Below are 23969 nucleotides of genomic sequence, written 5' to 3'. Positions count from 1 at the left end.
GTACAGGTCCGGAGTGGAGCCACAGTCGGCACAGATCCCCGCCGAGGTCCCAGCGCCCCCTCACGTCTCCACTTGCTAGCAGAGGCAGCTTCAGACTCAAAGCTTTCCCGCCTAGTAAGAGGAAAACATCTCAGCTTCCGGCCTAAGTGTCCACAGCACAGTAAGCTTTTACCCTGAACGGTTGGAAACGTTTACTGTAGAATAGTCAGGAGGCTTTGCTAGGGGCTCCGCGTGATGCCGGAAGAACACAAACGAATCCAAACCGGACCAAGCTCAGTCTGGCAGATGGGGCGGGGCACAAGGGAAGCCGACTCCCCGCCCACTCGTAGACCCCGCCCCCGCCCCCGCGACCGCCGCGGACCCGCCCTTTACCCCCTCCCAGCACCGCCGGGGCGTATTTCCGGCAGACCCGGAAGCGGATCCGGAGGAGTGGCAGTCTCCCTGCTGAGGGGCACTTTGTTTCCGCTTCAGGCTGTAGCGCAGCGGCCCTCAGTCGGCCAAGGCCCATACGTGGGGGTGGGGGGCGGCGGGGGTAGGATACTAAAGGCCTCTGTGTTCTCTGGTGATGAGCCCGGATATCGGTCCGACACAATCCGAGGGCTGGGTCTCGCGTCCGTTGCAGGTAAAATCCCTGGGAGGCCATCCCTGCTCCCCTCTCCAGCTCTGGGGGGGGGGGGGGCACCACCTGCCTCTTCGTTTCTCTGCTTGGTACCCTTGGCCCACCTTCCTCACGCACCCAGTGCCGTGTGAAAGAAGTCCCCACCAGTGGCCGGATGCCCCTCACGGGGGCGCCGTCCCATCAGCGGCCGCCACCTGCCCGATGTCCTCCCAGATCCTGGGCTTCTGTGCACCTTACCCTGTCTTGAGGCGCCACCCCCACAGCATCGCCAAGGGCCCCTTTAGCCTGGGCTCTGCTCACTGTTGCTACCCCTGCAGAAGGTGACAGGCTCGTGTCCCGTGACAAGTCGTGTTTGTTCCATCCCCAGGATCATCCCATGCAGGGGATGTGCTAGTCGTGCTGTGACTGGGGGACAGCTGTGCAACAGCCGCTTGATGTAAGAAAGATGTTAGGGCCCGAAGTGACAGCCAAGAAAGAAATCTTGAGACGTCTTAGTGCAAAAAGGTGGTTTTATTACAGCACCAGGACAGGACCTTTGGGCAGAAAGAGCTGCACTGGGGTCATGAGCGGTGGCCTATTATATACTTTCAAGTTGGGAGGGCGTTAGGGACAGTGTAAGTCTCTAAGGAATTTTGGAAACAAGGTTTCCAGAATCTTGAGGGGGCTAGCTGTTAAGGGAAGGTCATTTATTACCATCTAATAAAACCTAGGTCATGAGACCCTTCCAGTGTATATCAGTGGGTCCATATGCTTAGAGGATGATTGCCAACACATATATTGGCTGGAGATGGGGGGTACATTAGAGCTACAGGAAAATTCTAAAGGAGTTTTTACATGTTAAAGTAGATGTGCAGGATCCAGGGGGTTGGGCTAGGATTGCCTTTTGTTCTTAGCAAAGTATTAGCATCAAGGCAGCTCAATTCCTAGAGGAAAGTCACTCTGCCTGTTTGAAGGACTTGTCATTGGGCTGTAGCAGTAAGGGAATTTAATAATTTCTCTTCTGCCTATGTTTCCCACATCACAGCGGAGGGCTGGGATCCGCATCTCTTGGAGTCCCAAACAGACCAGGTTCTGCCATCCCGCTGACAAAACTCAAAGGCAGAGAAACCAGTGGTGGTGAAAGGAAAAAGGGATTTATTCTCAGGTGGCAGACAAGACAGCAGAGTAGCCTCTCAAAGACTGTTATCCAAAGTATTGAAAATACTCCCAGGTTTCTAAGGAAAATGTAGGGCAAAGGTGGGTGGATGAGTAGTGCAGGTAGGCAGTGGAAGTCAAAGCGATGGCATCTGTGAGTCAATCATTGGTGGGGATTGGCTGGCTTAGGGCCATTCTTAACTGCTTGAGGGGGTGGTTTCAGTTTCCCTCAGGATGATTGGCTCTCCGGATCTTCCATGTGAGCTGAGACTCCAACTGGAAAGAATCCAACCAGAAAGTTTGAGGTAAAAATGGAGGCACCCGAAGTCCTCTTTTAGTGGCATGTGTACAGCCCGAGTGCCCCACTGGAAATAGTATTCCCCATACAAGGGTTTTCAGTTTTTTGTTTTTTGGGTTTGTTTTGTTTTGTTTTGTTTGTTTGTTTTCTGGTTTTGGGTTTGCTTTATTTTGTTTTGTTTTTCCTATCTTTGTATCCTCAAGTTTCATTTAAATTCGATTCCAAATTTATTATTATTATTATTTTTTTAATTTCCAGTGTTTTTCCTTTAAATTGTATCACAGATGAGGTCTCAAGGGTTTTATAATAATTATATATTGAAAAGACTCTTAGTATCTGGTATATAATTTTACACTATTACATTGTGCATTTGCTAAACATATGGGAGTCCTAAGGCTGCTTTAACAATGTACGACAAATAGGGATTCCTGGGTGGCTCAGTTGTTAAGCGTCTGTCTTCAGCTCAGGTCATGATCTCAGGGTCCTAGGATAGAGTTCCACAAGATGCTCCTGCTCAGTAGGGAGCCTGCCTGTGTGCATTCTCTCTCTCTTGCAAATAAATAAAATCTTTAAAAAAAAAAAAAAAAAGTACCACAAATAGGGTAGCCTAAAACAGAGATGTTAAAAAAAAAAAAAAAAAAAAAAAAAGGAAAGGAAAGAAAGAAAGAGCAGCCAAAATAAAACAAAAACAAATGTACTGATTCCTAGTTCTGAGTGTGGAAGGTGTCTTAAAGGCCCTGTTCCATCTGAAGCCTGTTAGGGAAAAAATCTTTCCTTGGCTCTTCTAGCTTCTGGTCTTGGTGAGCAGAGTTTGACTTTCTCTGGCTTGTTGTGCATCACTTCAGTCCTTCATCTTCACAAGATGCATGTCTTTATATAGGGACACCTGTCATATTGAATTAGAGGCCTGCTCTACTCCAGGATAACCTCATCTTAACTCATTATATCAGTGATGACCCCACTTCCAGTAACATCACACTGAGGAAGCCAGGGGCCAAGGTGGGGGCGGGGGTTAGGACTTAACAATACCTTCTCTGAGAAAAAGCACAGTTCAACTCATAATAGTAAGGCTATTGATAATCTTTTATATTAAGTCAAAAACTAATTTAACCAGACCACCTGATATGTTTAATGTTATGTTCTCCTTTGCGCAAATCTAGAAATGTCTAATAAGAAAGAGTCACAGTGTATTTGCTGATGGGAAATGAAACCCGTTCGATTTTTGTTTGCATAATTTTTAAATTACTGCTAGTAAAGCAGGAAGACTGATGTCACTATGTTAAGGATTTGCTCTGTGTTCTTGTAGGGACACAAAGCAGGCAGCTCCAAAAGGTGGCACATAAAAGTTGTTCTAAGGTAAATGTAATAAAAACCCAGCAGATGCAGGAAGGGCCCTCTGCTTCCCACGTAACTGCCTAATACACATCGGAAAGGTGAGCCTGCAGCAGGAAGACAAGTGTTAACTGAGGCCCCTGTCTGCCTGATGGTACAGTCTTGTTTTTCCGAGCTTCTCTTTTCACCTTGCCAAGGAGTCTTCTTCACTGCCCCTCTCCTTAGCTCAAGTAAGCTTCGTGGTGCCTTGTTGTCTTTGGACTTGCATATCTGTGTGGGTTCCACGGACGTATGCCTATCTCATGTCAACTTGATTCTAAGGCCAGTGAGATGGACCACAGGGCAGGGGAAGTTCTCCCTCCCTGACATTCTCAATTCTCTTGTTGGTCTGACACTTGAAATACAATCTCTGCTGTTTCAGGTATGTAATCACGTCATCCATGAATAATAACAGTTCTAGCCTCCTACTTCCCTTGTCTTGTTTCCACCTTTACCTGTTTCTCTGGGTCCCCGCTCAGGCATCCTCTGTGTAGTGAGCAGGAAGAGCCCAGACTGGGCTCCTAGTCCCAGACTCACTTTTATGAAAATGCTCTCAGTGTTGACTGCTGATCATAGTGTTTGCTGAAACTTTCTTGCCGAGATATAATTTCAAATGTTGTATTTGGCATGATTTTACTACCAAATATTTTAGTGATGGGTCAACCATACTCAAATATGTTTTGCTTAAATCTGTTATTTTGAGGGGCACCTGGGTGGTTCAGTGGGTAAAGCCTCTGCCTTTGGCTCAGGTCATGACCCCAGAGACCTGGGATCCAGCTCTGCATCTGGCTATCTACCCAGCAGGGAGCCTGCTTCCCTTCCTCTCCCTGCCTGCCTCTCTGCCTACTTGTGAACTCTGTGTGTCAAATAGATAAATAAAATCTTAAAAAAAAAGAAAGAAAGAAAGAAAGAAAGAAGTCTGTCTTCAAGGTTTGTCCTGTGATACAAATGGCATTATTGCCTTCTGCTATGATGCCAAGTTATGTGTGTGTGTGTGTGTGTGTATTCAAGAATCAATTAGGTGGAGGACCTTTATTAGGAAGAGAGCTGATCATGATGTGGGAAAAAAAGGCAGAAGAAAAAATACTAATATCCTTATACCTACAGGTAATTGACATATACTTGAAATAGGTAGAGTCATATTCCTCCAAGGACTCAACTGCCATCATAATAGGTTGCTAACGGGAAAAGACAATCCTGACCTGAACTCCCCAACCCCCACCAGGATGCTGTAAGTCTACTTTAACATAAAACATTTCCTTTGGAAACTTACCTTTTCTCTACAACCCTCTAGCTACCTAGTGGTAATCATCCTCCAAGCAGATGGCTGGCTGATAGACATCAGAAGGGTTCCCTGACTAAGGATTTTTGGTTGGCAATAAATGACCTTTTCCCAAGAACCAATAGCCCCCATCAAGGTCCTGGATACCTTGCTTCCAAAATTCCTTAGATTCTTAAGCTATCCCAAACCCCCTCCAACTTCAAAGTATATAATGGGACACACCTCATGATAGAGTGTGGTCTTTCTTCCCCTGGGTCCTGTCCCCATGATTTCATAAAATCACCTTTTGCACCGTAGACATCTCAAGAATTCCTTACTTGCCATGGGTATCAAGCCCTAACGTTCTTTCCTACATGGATACCAGAGATTAACAGTTTATATCACAAACAGTTGCCTACCTATATAACAGACACATGAAAGAATGTTCAACATAATTAGCCAACAGGGAGAGTCAAATCAAAATCACATTGAGATACCACCTTACACCAATTAGTATGGCCAAAATTAACAAGATAGGAAACACCAGGTGTTGGAAAGGATGTGGAGAAAGGGGGACCCTCTTACACTGTTGGTGGGAATGCAAGTTGGTGCAGCCACATTAGAAAACAGTGTGGAGATTTCTTGAGAAATTAAAAATAGAGCTACCCTATGACCCTGCAATTGTACTGGGTATTTACCCCAAAGATACAGATGTAGTAAAAAGAAAGGCCATCTGTACCCCAATGTCCATAGCAGTAATGACCACAGTCACCAAAGTGCCAAGAGCCAAGATGCCCTTCAACAGATGAATGGATAAGGAAGATATGGTCCATATATACAATGGAATATTATGCCTTCATCAGAAAGGATGAATACCCAGCTTTTCTATCAACATGGATGGGACTGGAGGAAAGAATGCTGAGTGAAATAAGTCAAGCAGAGAGAGTCAATTATCATATGGTTTCACTTACTTGTGTAGCATAAGGAATAACACGGAGGACATTAGGAGAAGGAGAGAAGTGAATTGGGGGAACTCAGAAGGGGAGATGAAGCATGAGAGACTGTTGACTTTGAGAAAAAAAACTGAAGGTTATGGAGGGGATGGGGTGGGGGTTGGGTGAGCCTGGTGAGGGGTATTAAGGAAGGCACGTATTGCATGGAGTACTGGGTGTGGTGCATAAACAATGTTGGAACATTGGGGAAAAAAATAAAATTGAAAAAAAAAAAAAAAAAGAAGAAGAAGAAGAGTTGTCTACCTGGAGGACAAATGTTGTTTGATAAATATTTTGTCCTCCCTTTCTCCTCTGAATATAATCCCCTCTTTGGAAATTTGAAATCCTACCTCCTCCTTCTTAAGTCACCGTGACACAGAAGCTTCAAACACTTGTCTTTGAGCCTCATGTCTTTCTTGCTCCCATAATTAAGAACTTCATTGTTTTCTCTACTGAAAATGTCTTATATCAATATCATTTTAAATCTTAGACCAGCCAAAGAATTGAGAACAGCACAGGAAAAACAAATTTTCCTGTCCTCACATTCATTCTGTTGTGTGAACTGACTTCCACACTGCAGACCCGAAAGAGAACATGCAGACAGCTGGGGATCAAAGGCAGCCGTAGATTCGTTGCTTTGCCAGCCACGGAGGCCTTAGCAGGTCGGGCCTTCAAACCTGCAGCCCGCCTGGGAAAAGGGCTGGGGGTTTGTAGGGAAATCTGGGATTATGTCCCATTTCCAAAGGAATTGTGTCTGTGCTGCCAGCCATGTTCATCATGTTGTCAGGGTGGAACCAGGTTCCTAAATCAAAGGGCTGAGAAGTGAGGAGAAGAGGTTTGTGGAGAAGGAAAAGGTTACGTATTTGGAAATGGAGTCTCACTGATGTGGGAAGCAGAGGCAGAAGAAAAATTACTCAATTTCCTTATCCACTGACAAGCCCTTCATACAGTCAGAGTGACTCTCCTCTAGGGATTCAAAAACCTCCACCCTGAGGTTTTGCTAAGGACAAAGGGCAATCCTAGCCTGACAGACCCCTTCCCCCAACCAGGATCCTGGAAGTCTACTGTAACTATTCCTTGTAACTTTATCTCCAAATGCTCCAAGATACATGTTGACATCATTCCCAAGCATATGGCCCACTGACATACATCTTAAGGGTCTCACAACAAAGGTTTTATTGCCAATAATGAATAACCTTTTCCCCAATAATACCTGGCTCCTCAAGGTTCTGGAAACCTGGCTTCCAAAACTCCTTAGAGACTTACACCATCCCTGACCCCCTCCCAACTGGCGAGTATATAATGAACCACTTTTCACAGGCCCAGTGCAGCAGCTCTTTCTGCCCAAGGTCCTGTCCCTGTGCTTCAATAAGCCACCATTTTGCACCAAAAATGTCTAAAGAATCCTTTCTTGGTCATCAGCTCTGCACCTCACACACCAAACCTCACTTATATTCTAAGAACCAGGTTCCTAATCAAAGGGCTGAGAAGCGAGAAGAGAAAGGTTACTTATTTGGAAATGGAGTCTCACTGAAGCATTAATTGCTTTTATGTTTGTTCAACCTGATGCCTTCCAAGTGGTTTTCATTTCAGTGACCAAGACAGCTGTTTTAAGAAGACTGCATAGTTTACAGTGAGAAACCACTCAGTCTTTTCTGGAATGGCTAAAATAAAGAAAAGCGACAACACCCAATTTTCCTGAGAATGCTGAGAGTTAGAATTCTCATATCACTGATGGGAAAGTAAAAAGAACATGCAGTGTGGAAGACTGTGTGGCAGGTCCTTATGAACAGAAACAGGTACTGGAGGGGAATATTTAGTCACCCAAAAATATGTCTCCTTGGCCTGAACATTATTTTCGGGTCAGTTATTTTGAATCAAGGAAGATAAAGGAAAAAACTCTGAAATCCTGTGTTTACTTTGAAAGAGACATTTGCATTTATATGTGTGTAAGCTGTCTCTCTCTGTGTACCAGAAAGAGGGAGAAGGTGTCAGTCTCCAGAAACTCTGATGGTGGGAAGGCAGGCCTCAACTCTGCTCCCAGCCCCAGCGTTGGTTCCCCTGCTTGACCTGGTCACATCCCCAGTTCCCTCCCAGCCGGGTCACCTGTGGAGTTTCAGAAAGGATCTTCTCTGTGGGCCTCCCCCTCACTTTCTGTCAGTTGGTTTGGGCGAAAACAACAGTGGTGTTAATTAGGGGCTCAGGTGATTCTCCCTGAGGCCCGGGAGAGGGGTTGGGTTGGGTGGGAGCCTGAGGGCTTTTGGTGGTTGTCTGAGAGTAGATTTTCAGCTCTGGTCTTGGAGAGGTGACAAGGTCTCTGCTCCCTGAGTCTGGGACGGTCAGGCTCCAATGCTGATGCTGAAGGTATGAGTGGCAGTGGAAGGGGACCCCTCCCTCCCCACAAAGCAGGAGAGGAAAATGCAGGGATGAGTGTCCTCAGGGGAGCTCAGTTTCTGAGCTGCTCCTCACGCGAAGGACTGGGAAGTTGGGCCTTTTCTGCATCTCTGAGTCCTGCCCGCGGGTGAGCGGTGTGAGGACAAGGAGCTCTGTTGCTGGATTTCAGGGCATTTTCTCCTGATGCAGCTGTGATTTTACCCCAGATACCTCATGAGGACGAAATCTAGAGGTGGAGGCGAAGACAGAAATGGCCGGTTCTCAGGTGAGTCTGGTGTCCCCGCGGAGCCATGTGCTCTGGTTCTCCGCAGACCCTCGCGGTTAGAAGCTACAGATGCAGATGCCTCTAGTGCGGGTGCTTCTCACTTCTACGTTTACCTGTTTTTAGGATCTGGTCAGAAATGTACTCATGGTTAGATCTTTAGAATGCTTCTCTATGTCCTAGAGCCTTCTGTCCTTTGTCCCCAACCTGGCTTCGATAGGACATCAGCCATTGTCACTTTGAATTAAGGTCTCGCGAGGAGTGACAATATTCCATTGGTGGCAGATCCAGAGGGGAAGGTGTGGAGTCCTAAATTCTTATGGCTGATGAGGTCTGGTCCTGGGATATCAGGGAGGGAAATAATTTCTCATTCGGGCTCATTTGAATTCTCGATCAGTTGTGTGCAGCCGGGGAGGAAGGAAATGCAGATAAGAGCTCGGTGGGTATGAGTCCAGAAAAACTTGGAAACGTCTCATTCTAAGAAAGGGGGTGTGTGTGTCCATCTTTAGCACATGAGAGAGATATTCTACTTAAAATGCACTAGAAGAGGGTGCCTGGGGCCTCAGTCAACTAAGGTTTGACTGTCGATTGCCGCTCAGGTCGGGATCTCAGGGTCCTGGTCTCGTATCCCCGCTTCAGGCTCTGTGCCCAGAGGGGAGTCCCCTTAACATTCTTTTTACTCCTCTCCTGCCCTTCCCGACCTCCTCTAAAATATAAGTCTGTCTTGGGGAGTGAGGATGGTTCAGTTAAGAGTCTGCTTTTTGCCTCAACCTCAGGTCGTTATCCTGGGGACTTGAGATCCAGGTTCATTGGGTTCCCAGGTCAGCAGGGATCCTGCTTCTTCCTCCCCCTCTGCTTTACTGCCTGTTTGTGGTCTCTCTCTTGCTCCTTTTGAAATAAATACAATAATTTTTTTTTTTTTCAAAATTTTATTTATTGTGGTACTTGGGTGGCTCAGTGGGTTAAGCCTCTGCTTCCAGCTCTGGTCATGATCTCAGGGTCCTGGGGTCCAGCCCCACATCAGGCTCCCAGGTGGGCAGGGATCCTGCTTCTCCCTCTTCCTCTCCTGTTCTGCCTACTTGTGTTCTCTCACTTGTCTCTTGTTGAAATAAATACAATCTTTGTAAAAAGTTTTATTTGTAAGAAAAAGAGTGAGAGCACAAATAGGGTGTGTTAGGGGCAGAGGTAGAAGGCTCCCCACTGAGTAAAGACACTCCCCCACCACCTCAATGTAGGAGGCCATTCCAGGACCTTGTGTCTTGGCCTGAGTAGAAGACTGATGCCCTCTGACTGAGCCACCCAGGTGCCCCTATAAACAGAATCTTTAAAGAAGATGAAAATAAAAATAAATCTTAAAAATTAAAAGAAAAGAAAGGAGTAAGCTAAGTATTACTAATGAAGTATGATGAAGTTCTAGAACCTAGGTGAGGTTTGGTGAGGTTTGTTCCGGAGCCGATGAACAAGAAAGAATTCTTGAAACATCTTTGGTGCAAAATGGTGGTTTATTAAAGCACGGGGACAGGACCCATGGGCAGGAAGAGATGCTGCCCTGGGTTGTGAGGGATGGCAGGTTATATACCCTGTGGTTGGGGGAAGGTGAGGGGAAGGGAGGTTTCAATGGAGTTTTCATATGCTAAAGAGGGCCTACAAGGTGCCAGGAGGAGGCCTTGCCCTTGTGGCTTGATCAATGTCGTCTTTAGGCCAGCCATTAATATCAAGATAGTTGGGAGATTCTTGGTGGGGTGTTATGATCCTGCTTGCATTTACCTTCCCTTCTACCTTAGCCTCCTCTAGTTTCATTTATGATGGGGAGGGAGACATTAGGGCTTGAGGAATTGAGAGTTATTTGCCTCTGGAAATTTGTGCTGTTGATAAAGTAACTTCTTTGTAGATCTCTAGGACATTTGTAGAGCAAGGGAGATTCCTGTCTTGCAGGATTGTGATCTCTGCAAGTTAACTATTTATTTATCGTTCATGGCAGTCAAGGGTGCCTGAGGAATGCTACACATATTACGGAGGGGAGCAGGTGGAGAGGGGGGTGCAAGACGCCAGCTTTTGCTTTGTCTTTAGCCAGCCTCCTGCTCCCTCATCATTACTAGCACAGGGATGCTCTGCCATCTCAGTGTAGTGTCTCTGTCAGTCATTTGGGGCCCCAGACATGGGTCTTTGATCAGCTGGAAGCCTGTCCCGCACCGCTGCCAGAATTCCCTGAGGCAGGACAAAGGCGTTGCAAGTTTCCTGAAGACCCGAAGAGATGAGCTGGCAGTAGGGCATAGGAGAGCCTGTCTGCAAGCGGTGGGGGCTGGGGTGGGGTTGTTTCTTAAAGGGGGAAGGAAGGTGAGGAGTTCTGGGGAACCAGGAACTTGCTCCTTTCTGCACACTGTTCCTGGTTGTCAGAAGCCCATTGGTTCCTTATGCTCTTGGGAAATTTTGAGGTGGGTCCCCTGCTGAGCCTGTCTGGACTCAGCCAAGGGGACACTGGGACCCTTCCTCCATTCCTTTGCTCAAGCCTCCTTGCCTAAAAGTAGCCTCTACAAATCTTACAGTAATTCAGTTGTTTATGTATATCTACTGTATTTTCAAAATCAGATTTATATTCTGAAATCCTGTTTTCAGCCCAGTGGAAACTCCAGTGATGATGTGTCCTTTGATGTGCATTAGGCGCTGATAACGTTTGTTTCCATTCAGCTGATGGGAACTTCTTTTATTGGCTTGGTGCTGTCTGCCGGATCCTCCCCTGAAATGTTCCTATTTTCCTTCCTGTCATTTGTAAGGAACATGGGATACTGAGGAATATGCAGGAACTGTGGCATTTCAGGTGTAAACTTCTTTCTTCTGTGTTTCGCTTGCTTGTAGGTTCGTTCTTTCTTTCATTCTTTCTTTTATGCATTTTCTCAGTTGTGAGATGGAGAGAGCGCATGAATGAGCACAGGGAAAGAAGGAGAAGCAGATTACCCATTGAGTGGGGAGCCCAACTGAGGGTTCCATCCCAGGAGTCTGGGATCATGACCTGAGCTGAAGGCAAACCCTGAGCAACTAAACTATCTGGTTCCCTCTTGCTTATAGTTTCTGAGGAGGAAAACAAAGTCAAAAGAGATGTGGATAAAATTCAATTTCCTTCAGCTTCCAATCTCTTGATAAATACCTGAGAAAAACAGAGTGGGACATTCCTCAGGGAACTCACAAATGTCTCAAGGTTAATGTTTTGTTGGATGCAAAAAACAGCCTTAGCTTGACAGTATACCTCCAGGATCTTGTAATTCCACTTTAACAGATGAAAATTCCTTTGGAAACTCCCTTGAACTCTATTCCCTAAATGTAGCTTGGCCATGATCCTTCAAGCTTGTGGCTCTCTGGTAGATATCTGGAGGGTCTCCTGACTAAAGGGTTACTATACAGTGACTGGCCTCATCAAAACACCAGCTGGGAGGCCCTGAGGGTCCTGGAAACTTGCTTCCAAATTCCTTAAAGCCTCCTGCTATCCCTCACCCCCTCCCCATCTGAACGCATAGAACCAGTCACTGCTCACAACCTTCCTCGTCCCTTGCATTAGGACCACAGTGTTTGTACCACGGGTATATCAACAATTCCTTCATCATTCACTCCAGAACCCCAATATTTCACATCAGAAACATGTCTAGAATTGCTTGACCATTGGTTCCTCTCCCACATCCCAACATTTTGCACTGGACAAGGAGGGCTGTCACCTCTGTGTCTTGGATAGAGTTGACTTCTGAGAGTGAAAGGAGTGAAAGTTCTCAACCAGGCAGCACCCTGCCCCATAGGTTTTCTTTCTTCCCACACTCATATCACGGAGATGAAAAGGTCATGTCTGGTTCTAGCTGCTGACACTTTCTCTTCATCTTAGGGACCATCTTAGGGACACACTTTGTCGATGGTTACTTGGTGACTGTGGTATTTGTTACAGGGACTGCTCACCTTCAGGGATGTGGCCATAGAATTCTCCAAGGAGGAGTGGGGACGCCTGACCCACACCCAGAGGCAACTGTACAAGGACGTGATGTTAGAGAACTATGGACATCTCCATTTCTTGGGTGAGGAAGACTCCTTCCAGGTTTCTAAAGCCCCACACAGTGTTTTGTCACTTCCTGTGAAGACTGCCTCTTGGGAGATTTCTCTTGGAATGACTGGATTCCAGATCCAGGCAGAAAGGGAAAAAAGTAGGGCTTTGTGGATGGAGAGACAAATCTTCATGATGTTTCCTTTTCAGCCTCAGCTCCTCCTTCCTCAAGGCAACATCATGGCTTGTGAAGATGAGTGGCAGTTTTCAACTTTGAGTGACATAGAATAGTGCTGCTTACATCTGAGACTGAAATATACTTTTCTTATTATGTCTGCTACTTGGAAGTGGAGGTCAGGATGTGAACATTGGAAATGCCTTCGGTGTGTTCTAAATGGACTGTTGGGCAACAGCTTTTGGGAAACCATTTTCTAAAATTGTCTAATATCATCTCTACTCTACTGAACACAAGACTCATGGGAAGTTAGAATCAGCAGCAATAGTCATTTTCCTTTTTCCTCATAAACAGGTCTCCTCCTGTCAAAGCCAGACCTGATCATGTTTTTGGAGCAAGAGAAGCAGCTCTGGGATGTGAAGAGAAAGGAGTCTGGAGGCTTCCATCCAGGTAGTTGGGAATGAATGAGGCAGATGACAGAGGGGAGGTCCAAGTCTTAAGGAGGAAGGTAGAACTTAAGCTGTGGTTCGGGTAGCTCTCCTTGAATGAAAATCAGTTGGAGACGTGTCCGGTTTTATCTCTCTCTCTCTCTCTCTCTCTCTCTCCCAGAGGGACATCTGCTCTCCAACATTATCAAGTTCTTTCATTCTCTAGGGAATCTCCTTCAGCTCCAGTGATGATCCAGCATATAATCATTTATAATTGGAGGCGGAGGCCTCCTTAATCTCCCTCCATTGCTATGAGGACCGTGGGGAAGTCATCGTATTTCTGACGACCTCTACTTTGTAAATTCTGGTTTTCATCATGAGATAAGCAGTCAGGGGGTTTGGTGCAGAAATTCCCAGAACACTTGAGACAGATTTCTAATGTTCTCTGGCTTATACTTTCTAATGTTACAGAGGCTTTAATCTTAGGCCTACAAAACTGAGATTGAGTAACTTCATCAGTTAACAAAGCACCGCCCTAAGATGAGAAAATGTACTGCTTTATTTCCCTTCAAATGTTCTTTTTTTTTTTTTTTTTTATCCTTTCTTTCTTTCTTTCTTTTTCTTTCTTTTTTTTTTTTTTCATATAGTTATTTCCACTCTTTGAGTTTGGTTCCTCAGTGGTGAGATAGTGTAATAATGTCTCTCTTGGTTTCCTAGAATTCCTACTTAACAAATGCTATTGGGGAACTAGCACATTTAGAACTTGAACTTGTAGCCTTTTATAAAGTCTCATTTATTACCTTATTTTTTAATAATTGCATCATGATTCTGTCTTCTGTGAACTTCTTGTGACTTTGTCATATGTGTTATTACTTTCTGATTAATTCTATATGTGATTTAGCTCAATATTTTATACATCAAATGTCCTGATATGACATGTCCATGTGCTTTTTAAGAAGTGAGTTAGACTGTTAGTAAAATTCCCATATATTTTGTTTAAAAATTTTATTTGAGAAACAGAGAGAGAGAAAAAGTGAGTAGGGAAAGGGCAAAAGAAGAGGGAGAAGCAGACTCCCTGCTGAGCAGGGAGTCCAGTGTGGGGCTGGATCCCAGGACCCTGAGCTCATGACCTGAAGTGAAGGAAACTGCTTAACTAATTGATCCCCACATCCCAATGTTTGGAAAATCATCTTTTCAGTAATGTGATGTTATTTCTGGGAAATTAATAATAAACTTTTTCTTCCACATTCCTCAGAATGTATCAGAATTCAACCCCAAATATTAATTTCATATACAGTGTCTCTCAGCATATTTATCAACTTTCACGGTATTTATTTACTGAGAAAAGAAGATGTTGTTTGTTTCCTCTGTCTTACAGAATGAATTACAGGGTTACAATCTGTGCAGGAGGAGGAGTGTATTAATAATACAGTATTTCTTTCAAGTCTTTTAATTGCTCATAAAATTTTCATTTATAGCTTTTTGTGATTGATTTTATTTTATTTTATTTTATTTATTTATTTATTTTTATTTGACAGAAAGAGATCACAAGTAGGTTAGAGAGGCAGGCAGAGAGAGAGAGGGAAGCAGGCTCCCTGCTGAGCAGAGAGCCCGATATGGGACTCGATCCCAGGACCCTGAGATCATGACCCGAGCCAAAGGCAGCAGCTTAACACACTGAGCCACCCAGGCGCCCCGTGATTGATTTTAATGAGAATTCTTTACGATGCTCTAGTCCATGAAGACATGCCAATCAAATGCTGTTTTTCATGAGTACATGGACACAGTTTTAAATTATGGTTATATTGAAGTTTTCCTTTTCTGTCATACATCAATGTTTTATTTAAAATTTCATGGGTCAAGTTTTGTCTTACTCTGGTATGGTTATTTCCTAATAATGTGCTGCTTCTCTCTGGCTCATTCAAGAAAGTTAGGTAGGTGTAGATTTGGTTTTATCTGTGTATGTTGTTATAGAAAGAGAATTTTTCAGCTCAGTATATTTCAAGAACATCGAAGTATGCCTCAAAAAAGAATGACCTTCATGCTTTTTGCTGGTAAATTTTGTGTGTCTTTGTCTTGTGTTTGTATGTCACACATACATACTGTGTGACCCCTACTTTTTGTCTCCTTGGTGAGTGATCAGTGAATGTTGTACTGTTTCTAGGTGAGTGGTTGTCAACATAGAATTCATTTCACCATGTATTTGTGGGTGAATTTTTATTCTCTCTGCATGAAAGAAAGACTGTTTAGAATTCAAAGTAATTTTCAAACATTTCATACTTCTGTATCATGCTTTGGTATGAAATATGAAAGATTTTATCTGTAATTGTAAGATGAATACCCATGATATGCTTTGGTACCTTTCTCATTGCCTTTTGTGTCTTCTGGGAGTATTTTCCTTGTGGTTACTTTAGAGATTCCTTAAAACAACATTGTTGTAAAACAAACCATTTCAACCTCTGTGTTGGGTACAAAGAAGATTCTTTCTCCTGTCTCTACCCCTGCACCCACTTTGTTAACAGTCACACATTCTTTTATGTTGTGTACTTTATGACCTACTTTAATGATTTTTATACTTTTTTTTTTTTTTTAAACAATGCTCTGTAGCAGAAATAAACGTGACTGGTGTCTCATTACAACACTGCAGGTTGGTGTAATTGTCTACATATTTATTCAGCAGAGAGCTTTGTGTCCTTGTGTGATTGCAGTTCCTGGGTAGAATTCCTTTTATTTCTTCAAGAGAATATTCCTTTAATGGTTCTTTTTGTCTGTTTGTCTCCTTGGATAGATCTACTGGTAAACGTAGAGGGGTCTTGTCTTGGGAATGTCTTTATTTCTACATCTGTGGAAAAGAGTTCTGCCCGATAAAGTATTACTGGTGGTAATTTTCGATCTTTCAGTACTTGATTGCATTATGCCGGCCCCATTCTTGTTTCGACTCCTGGGAATCCCACTGCTGCTGTTCTGGGAGCTCTTGCATAAGGCGAAGTACATTTGCCATGCCATTCTAAAAGTCCATTTTCATTTGTGGTCTTTGATGGATTAACTACAACATGTTATCAGTCCTCCCATTCTTTGTATGTGGTCTGCTGTATATACCATAGTTTTATAAGGAAGTAATTTGAGGAAATTGAACATAAGGCAATCATAGGGAAAAGACATTTACTGTAGTGCACTGGAGTCATCAAGATAAACTTGTCTGGGTAAGTGGACCATTATTGATGAAAAGCACGCTATTCATTGGTTAACTGTATTTGTTAGTAGATCTGGAAGTATTCAGGGGCAGGTCGATCTCCAGAGAGGGATCAGTATTTTCAGTGTGATTCTTTTTTTTTTTCTTTTGACTGTATTTTATACATGCAGATGGATGTCCAAACAAAACCAGAGTAGTTGGGCACCTGGTTGGCTGAGTGAATTAAGACTCTGCCTTCAGCTCAGGGCATGGTCCCAGGGTCCTGGGATTGAGCTCCACATCAGGCACGTTGCTTGGTGGGGAGCCTGATTCCTCTCTCTCTCTCTGCCTGTCTTTCTGCCTACTTGTGATCTCTCTCTCTCTATCAAATAAAGTTTTAAAAATCTTAAAAAAAAATAAAAAGAGAAAGGCAGAATGGCAAAACTTTCATCAGATAAACTAGCCTTTTTAAGTTTTGGTAGAGATTGTATTTTCTATAGATCGCTTCAAGATTTATTGTTTTTCAAATATTCCAGTGAAGGAACATGGATGCATTTCCTAGTTATTCATTCTTTGATTCTTTCACGGTATATTACACTTTTCTTCTTTCTGGTTTGACCGCTACCATTATATTAAATTGGAAGAATTTGGGGGGCGGGAGGGGGTTTGCTCAAAATATATGATGTGTCTGTTTTGGGAATTGTTCCTTGTTGTGTAAAAACAAAACTAATTTTTACGTGTTGGTTTGTGTACCAGTTTTATAAAATCCCTATGAGTTTCAACAGGATTAAAATCATAAGCATTGGGCACCCGGGTGGCTCAGTTGGTTAAGCGACTGCCTTCAGCTCAGGTCATGATCCCAGGGTCCTGGGATCGAGTCACGCATCAGGCTCTCTGCTCAGCGGGGAGTCAGCTCCCTCTGACCTTCTCCCCTTTCATGCTCTCTCTCACTGTCTCTCTCTCGAATAAATAAATAAAATCTTAAAAAAAAAATAAGGATTCCCAGGAGAAGCAATGGCCGTGGAGCAGGAGGATTCTAGACTCATGTGTCCTGACATGAGTGCCACTAGGCAACTGTCAGGTTATCCTAAATGACCAGACATTGGGCTGAGGAGTGACAGGACAGATTGCCAAGTGAAAGGAGAGAGTAGGCCACATGGATGATGGCATATAATGTGGAGACATGTTTTAGGGAGGAGAGGAGTATAGGATTTTGGAGGGCAGGAAGCCCTGGCTGTGCAGTAGGTGTCATGAGAGAGGAGCACTCAGAGGATGCCTAAGGAGGTTTCCCAAAGCCATTGGCTTGGAAAGGGAAAAGGGCTGAATTTCATGAGTTCCTGGAACCAACACATCTTAAAGCCTGGAGGTTTAATGGTCAGCAGGTTTGGATGGGATAGAACCAGGAGGGCACTCAGGCGCTCCTGGACAAAAGGTTGGTAAACAACCTGGGGGCACGGAGTTTGGAAACATTCATCTGAGGCACACCTGGGGTGCACAGTGGGGAGAGTATTCAGTAGTCTAGGAGCACATTCCTGAGAGGAAACATTCAGTGACATGTGGCTTCCAAAATATGGGATCTCTCTCCTGTCCTGTAGATAAAGCAGAGCCCCACTCAGTGAGGAAACTGGCTGGCTGCCTTGCTTACACCAGTCCCTACCCTATGTGATCTGAGGGGACTGTCCTTCTCAGTGAGGCTTTCCTCAGGCTCAGCAAGGTCAGCCCCTGCCCACATCACATCTCCTGAGCAGAGATTCTGCAGGTTCGCAGTCCCGGTGGAGTTGATGTCAGGTCTCCTTTCACAAGCAGAGCAGAGCTCACCTAGTCCAAACTGGCCACATTCAGGCCAGGGACCAAACACTGCCCGTAGCAGGCAAGGAGAGCCCCTGAAGACCACTGTTCTAAAGGATACAGCAGGACACATCACTGACTTTTCTAATGGACTGAGGAAGGTAGAGAGTTAGACAAATGCTAAGATGAAAGAATTTATCCCAAAGAAAAAAATTAGACCAGGGCAGAAGATACAAGGGAAACAGATAGTAGTAACCGTAGAATTTAAGTCAACAATCAGAAGGATATTCAAAAGGTTGAGAAAAGGATAGTGAGAACTTTACCACAGAGGTAAGAGTTAAAAAAATAATTGGGTGCTTGGTGGCTCACTTGGGGAAGCCAATGACTCCTGATTTCTGCTGAGATCTTGATCTCAGGGTCCTGGGATCGAGCCCCACATCAGGCTCATTGCTCAGCAGGGAGCCTGCTTCCCCCTCTCTCTCTGCCTGCTTCTCTGCTTACTTGTGAACTCTCTGTCAAATAAATAAAGGAAATATTTTTTAAAAAATTATAAAAATCAGACATAGATGAACAATGCAGTAAGCGAGAATAGAAACAGGTTTGATGTCAGGGTATGCTGGAAGCAGAAGAATGACTTTGTCATATGGAAGGGAAAATATAAAAATTCAGAGTCTGAACAAAAGCCAGAGGGAGAACAATCATGCATCACAGGATTTATTTAGGAAACTCATTGACCCCATCAATGATAGTAAAATTCCTAGGTCTTGGGCTTTTCTGTGCTGGTAGAGTATTGATTCCAAATTCAACTTTCATACTTTCTATTGATCTAAGGAGATTTACCTTTTCTTTGGTTCTTGTTTAGTAAATAAGTCTTTATAACTTGTCCATTTTTAGGAATTCTCTAGTTGTTTTTTATTTGTTGTTTTGTTTGTTTTTTCATAAATTTCCCCATTAATTATTATATTGGTTTATGGAGTTAACACATTGCCAGTTTTATTTATTTTATTGATTGAAATGGGCATTATTTTCTGTGTTCCATTAGTGTTCATCTTGTATTTTATTTATTTCAGATTTTTCTTTATTTTGTTTCTCTACTTTCATCCTAGTTTCTTCCTTTTTTAGTTCTTCTGGTGGAAATTAAGTTGTTTTTTTTTTTTTCAACATTTTTCTTAACTTTGTATTGTATAACATGAAGAAATTGGGAAATGGAAAAACTGGCAGAAATAAACAATACAAAAAATGACCAAAACAGTAAAGAAAATTAAAATGATGATTTTTAGGGATTTTTTTATGATTTTATTTATTTATTTGACAGACATCACAAGTAGGCAGAGAGACAGGTAGAGAGAGAGGAGGAAGCAGGCTCCCCACCGAGCTGAGCGCCCTATGTGGGGCTCCATCCCAGGACCCTGATCATGACCTGAGCCCAAGGCAGACACTTAATCAGCCCTATTTTTAGGGTCTATAATCATGTCATGTGTGAACAGAGAGAGTTTTACTGTTTCTTCTTCAGTTTATATTCCTTTACTCTATTTTTGGTTGCATAATTGTTCTGGCCAGAGTGTCCAGTACTATACTCAAGGGCAGTGGGCAGTGGTGGGGTCACTTCATTACCTGCTGATCATAAAGGAGAAGCTTGCAGACTGTCCCTACTGAATAGGTTAATTTGCAGCTTTTCATACATCTGTGGAATTTATTAGGTTGAACGGGTTTCCTTCTTTCTCTACTTTGTTTATAACATGACATGACCAGTGTGCCCATATTTGTATTCTGTCTCACTTAAAATGATCATGTCTTTTTTTTTTAAGAGTTTATTTATTTAAATGACAGACAGAGATCACAAGTAGGCAGAGAGAGGAGGAAGCAGGCTTCCTGCTGAGTAGAAAGCCAGATGCAGGGCTTGATCCCAGGACCCCGGGATCATGAACTGAGCCAAAGGCAGAGGCCTTAGCCCACTGAGCCACCCAGGCACCCCAATCATGTCATTTTTTATCTTCATTCTGTTATCGTGAAGTCTTCAAGTTATGGTTTTTTATATGTTGGAGGGCCCTTAATTCCTGGACCGTTTCCCACTTGGTGATCTTTTGTAAAAAGGGAAAAGGTGCTGTTGATTCAGATTGCTATTTATTGTGGGCTTCGAGTGAATATTCCTCATAGGCAGTAGTTTGTAAACTTTGTAGTGTCTTTGTCTGGCTTGCATGAGCTGGTAATGCTGGTGCCACAGAGAGAGTGTTCTGCTAGTTTCCCTGATCATCACTCCTTGGAAATGTTTGAAGAGATTTGCAGTCCTTTCTCCTTCAGTGTCTGTTTGAATATCCAGTGAATTCATCTGGCACACAATCTTTGTTTGTTGGATTTTTTCTTTTATTCCTCTTTCATTCGGCTTCAGGGTTGCAGATCGGTTGAGATTTTTTTGACTTTTCTGAAAGAGGGAGTGGAAATTGGTTATACCTTTTTTTGAAATTTATACTTGTTTTTTAGTATCAATTTGTGGGCAATGATTATCCATTGTTGCCTCTTATAATTACTTTGATTCCTACAGTCAGTTAAACTGTGTCTGCTTTCACTTCTTCAACCAGTCATTTTAGTCAGTTTTTTCTCTGTTATTCTTAATTTACTTCTTGGTCTGCCAGTGTTCATCTTTTCTGACAAACAGCTCATCCTGTGGTTGATACCTTCCTATTTTTCACTGCACTCTATTTGGTTCAGTTCAGTTTTGTATTTCAGTATCCATTGTTCTGCTAGTTTTGATCTCATGTGACCCTTTTCCTGATTGTTAGAGATACAGGAAAGTGATTTGTGCTACACCATGACCATACTGCAGAATTCTCTATTAGACTCTGTGCTCAGTATGTTCTGTGCCATGTTATGTGTCCATGGAGAAATGAAGTCCTGATGACTCCTTCTCAGCCATTTTTCTGACATTGTCTGATTGACTTGATGCTTTTATATTAGCAGTCATCGGTATATTCTTCTGAATGTAGTAAGTGTAATGGTTTTACTTTTATTTGGTATCTTTCAGCTCTATCTTCACATGACACTCAGAGTTTTCTGCTAAAGCGGAGCACAGAAGGTTCTTTCCAGAAAGTGTCAATGCACAGATACAAACATAGTGCTTTTGAGATTTTACACTTACGCACAGACTGGGACAGTGATGGGGAGAGTGAAGGGCATCAGAGAAATCCTGGACGATACACGCAAACCAAGGCAATTGCCCTTAATGAGAATCTCACTGCCCCAAATGGTGAAGGAAATAAAGTGCTGTGGAAAACCTCGCTTTTTAAGTCAACTGTTTCTGCAGAGCAGTGTGTTTCTGTCAGCACAAGCTCCAATCAAATATTCAATCATAGCGATTTGTGGACAGACTGTTCGGAACATCTGGAAAGTAACCTAGCCCAAACTGAAAATAATAATTTGAGCCATTTGGAAGATAGGATTGGCCTGAACTTTCAGTCAAGTATTTCTGATCATCAGAGATTTAGAAATGAGGAACAAAGTGCTCAGTGGGATCCATATGAGACAGGCTTCACCGAGGAGTCCACCCTGCAGAATGACCAGAGGGTTTCCATTGGAGTCAGAATTGCTCAATGCACTGAATCTCAGAAAACATTGAACCAGGGCTCCAGTGTTCACAGATGTCTCAGGGCTAGGTTTGCAGAGAACCATCATGAATGTGATAAATATGGGGAAGGCTTTCATTCAAACTCTAACCTGAGTATACATAACAGTGTACTTTTGGGAGACAATCCTCATAAAGATAATGAATGTGGGAAATCTTGTAACCAGTCCTCCAGTGTTGGTGATCATCAGAGAATTCACGAGGGAAAAAATGCATTCAGTCCAAATAAACAAGGGACCATGTTTACTCGGTCAGTAAGTCTAAAAAGAAATGACATAGTTCCTAGGGGAATGGAAACCTACATCTTTAAGGAATGTGGTAAATCCTTTGACTGCCAATCAACACTGTCTCAACATCAGCGAATGCGTACTAGAGGAAAAGTATACAAATGTGAAGAAGGTGGTCAAACCTTTAAGGACTGTTCATCAATAAATGGACATTTGCAGATCTGTACTGGAGAGGAAAATTACAAGTGTAATGAAAGTGCCAAAGTCTTTAAATCACACTCAAAACTTACTGAACATCACAGAATTCATAGTGGAGAAAAACCTTACCAGTGTCAAGAATGTGGCAAGACTTTTAAGCATAATTCACACCTCAGTCGACACAGCAGAACTCATGCTAGAGCAAAATGCTATAAATATCAAGAATGTGGGAAGGCCATTAATGGGAGCTCAAGGCTTACTCAACATCAGAGAATTCATATTGGGGAAAAACCTTACCGGTGTCAAGAATGTGGCAAGACCTTTAAGAATAATTCACACCTCAGTCGACACAGCAGAACTCATGCTAGAGCAAAACGCTATAAATATCAAGAATGTGGGACGGCCATTAATGGGAGCTCAAGGCTTACTCAACATCAGAGAATTCATATTGGAAAAAAACCTTACCAATGTCTAGAATGTGGCAAAGCCTTTAACCACAGGTCACCCTTTATTCGACATCACAGAAGTCACACTGGAGAGAAACGTTACCAATGTCAAGAATGTGGTAAGGCCTTTATTGACAGTGGTGCCCTTGTTCGACATCACAGAATTCATACTGGAGAGAAACCTTACCAATGTCAAGAATGTGGCAAGGCATTTAACGTGCACTCACACCTCACTCGACATAACAGAACTCATATTAGAGCAAAACGCTATTAATATCAAGAATGTGGGAAGGCTATTAACTGAAGCTCAAGCCTTACTCAACATCACAGAATTCACACTGGAGAGAAACATTACCAATGTCAGGAATGTGGCAAGGCCTTTGTTGACAGCAGGACCCTTACTCGACATCACAGAATTCATACTGGAGAAAAACCTTACCAATGTGAAGAATGTGGCAAGGCCTTTACCCATCTTTCACAACTTACTCGACATCACAGAATTCATATTAGAGAGAAACTTTATGTCCAGAATGTGGCAAAGCCTTTAATGAAAGCCCAACCTTTACTCAACATCACAGAATTCATACTGGAGATAAACCTTAATATCATGAATGTGGCAAGCGTGTTAACCATAGCTCAGCCCTTATTCAATATCACAGAATTCATACTTGAGGGAAACAACATCAATATCACAAATTTTCAAAACCTTTATAATCACTCAATCCTCACTAATTATCATCAAAATTCATACTAGATAGAAAGCTTACCAGTGTACACAATGCAATAAAAGGGGCACCTGTGTGGCTCAGTCGGTTAGGGTGCTCACTCCTGCTCAGGTTATGATCCCAGGATCCTGGGACCAAGCTCCTCATTGGACTCCCTGCTCAGCGGGCAGTGTGCTTCTCCCTCTCCTCCTGCCTGACCCTCCTCACTACTTGTGCTCTCTCTCCATCTCTCTGTCAAATAAATAAATAAAATCGTGAAGAAAGAAAGAAAAAAATGTGAGAAAAATCGGTTAAGGAGTGCTCACCCATTCATGCCTATGAGAGAATTTATATCAGATGATAACTTCAGAAATAGAACCAGTGTGGCAAGGTTTTTGTCCAGCATGCACGCCTTCTAAACAGAGAATTCATACTGGAAAGACACTGGATGGATGTGGCCAAACCTCTAGCAGGCGCACAATCCTTACTGCACGTCACAGAATTCACACTGCAGAGAAAATTATGAATGTAATAAATGTGAGAGAGTGCCTATGGACAGCTCTCTCTTCACTCCATATCAGAGATTTCATATAGGAGAGTAAGTGTACAAATACTAAGAATGGGGATGCCTGGGTGGTTCAGTGGGTTAAAGCCTCTGCCTTCGGCTCAGGACATGATCTCAGGATCCTGGGATCAAGTCCCGCATCGGCTCTCTGCTCTGTGGTGAGCCTGCTTCCTCCTCTCTCCCTCTCTGCCTGCCTCTCTGCCTATTGGTGATCTCTGTCTGTCAAATAAATTTTAAAAATCTTAAAAAAAAAAAATACTAAGAATGTGTCTGCCCTGTCAGTTGGGACTCCCAA

At 43.3% G+C, this 23969-nt stretch overlaps 1 protein-coding gene across 5 annotated transcripts in view; it reads left to right on the top strand.

The window, feature by feature from the left end:
- The first annotated feature begins 416 nt into the window (after window positions 1-416).
- Window positions 417-23969, top strand: part of LOC131817924 (KRAB domain-containing protein 5-like) — a 38202-nt gene continuing 14649 nt past the window's right edge. Inside the window, exons 1-6 of one of the 5 annotated variants that reach the window (XM_059151820.1) lie at window positions 417-622; window positions 7269-7474; window positions 8276-8334; window positions 12260-12386; window positions 12882-12977; window positions 20938-21328. In XM_059151820.1, the coding sequence (XP_059007803.1) occupies window positions 7461-7474; window positions 8276-8334; window positions 12260-12386; window positions 12882-12977; window positions 20938-20953 (312 nt within the window). In that variant the 5' untranslated portion in view covers window positions 417-622; window positions 7269-7460 and the 3' untranslated portion in view covers window positions 20954-21328. Of the gene's footprint in view, window positions 623-7268; window positions 7475-8275; window positions 8335-12259; window positions 12387-12881; window positions 12992-13136; window positions 15841-20937; window positions 21329-23969 lie in introns of those variants that run through there. The other 4 variants (XM_059151822.1, XM_059151819.1, XM_059151818.1 and 1 more) reach the window with 4 other exon arrangements.

The sequence above is a fragment of the Mustela lutreola genome, chromosome 16 (assembly GCF_030435805.1).
Source record: "Mustela lutreola isolate mMusLut2 chromosome 16, mMusLut2.pri, whole genome shotgun sequence".
Classification (NCBI taxonomy): Eukaryota; Metazoa; Chordata; class Mammalia; order Carnivora; family Mustelidae; genus Mustela; species Mustela lutreola.
This window is presented reverse-complemented; position numbering and strand designations above follow the sequence as displayed.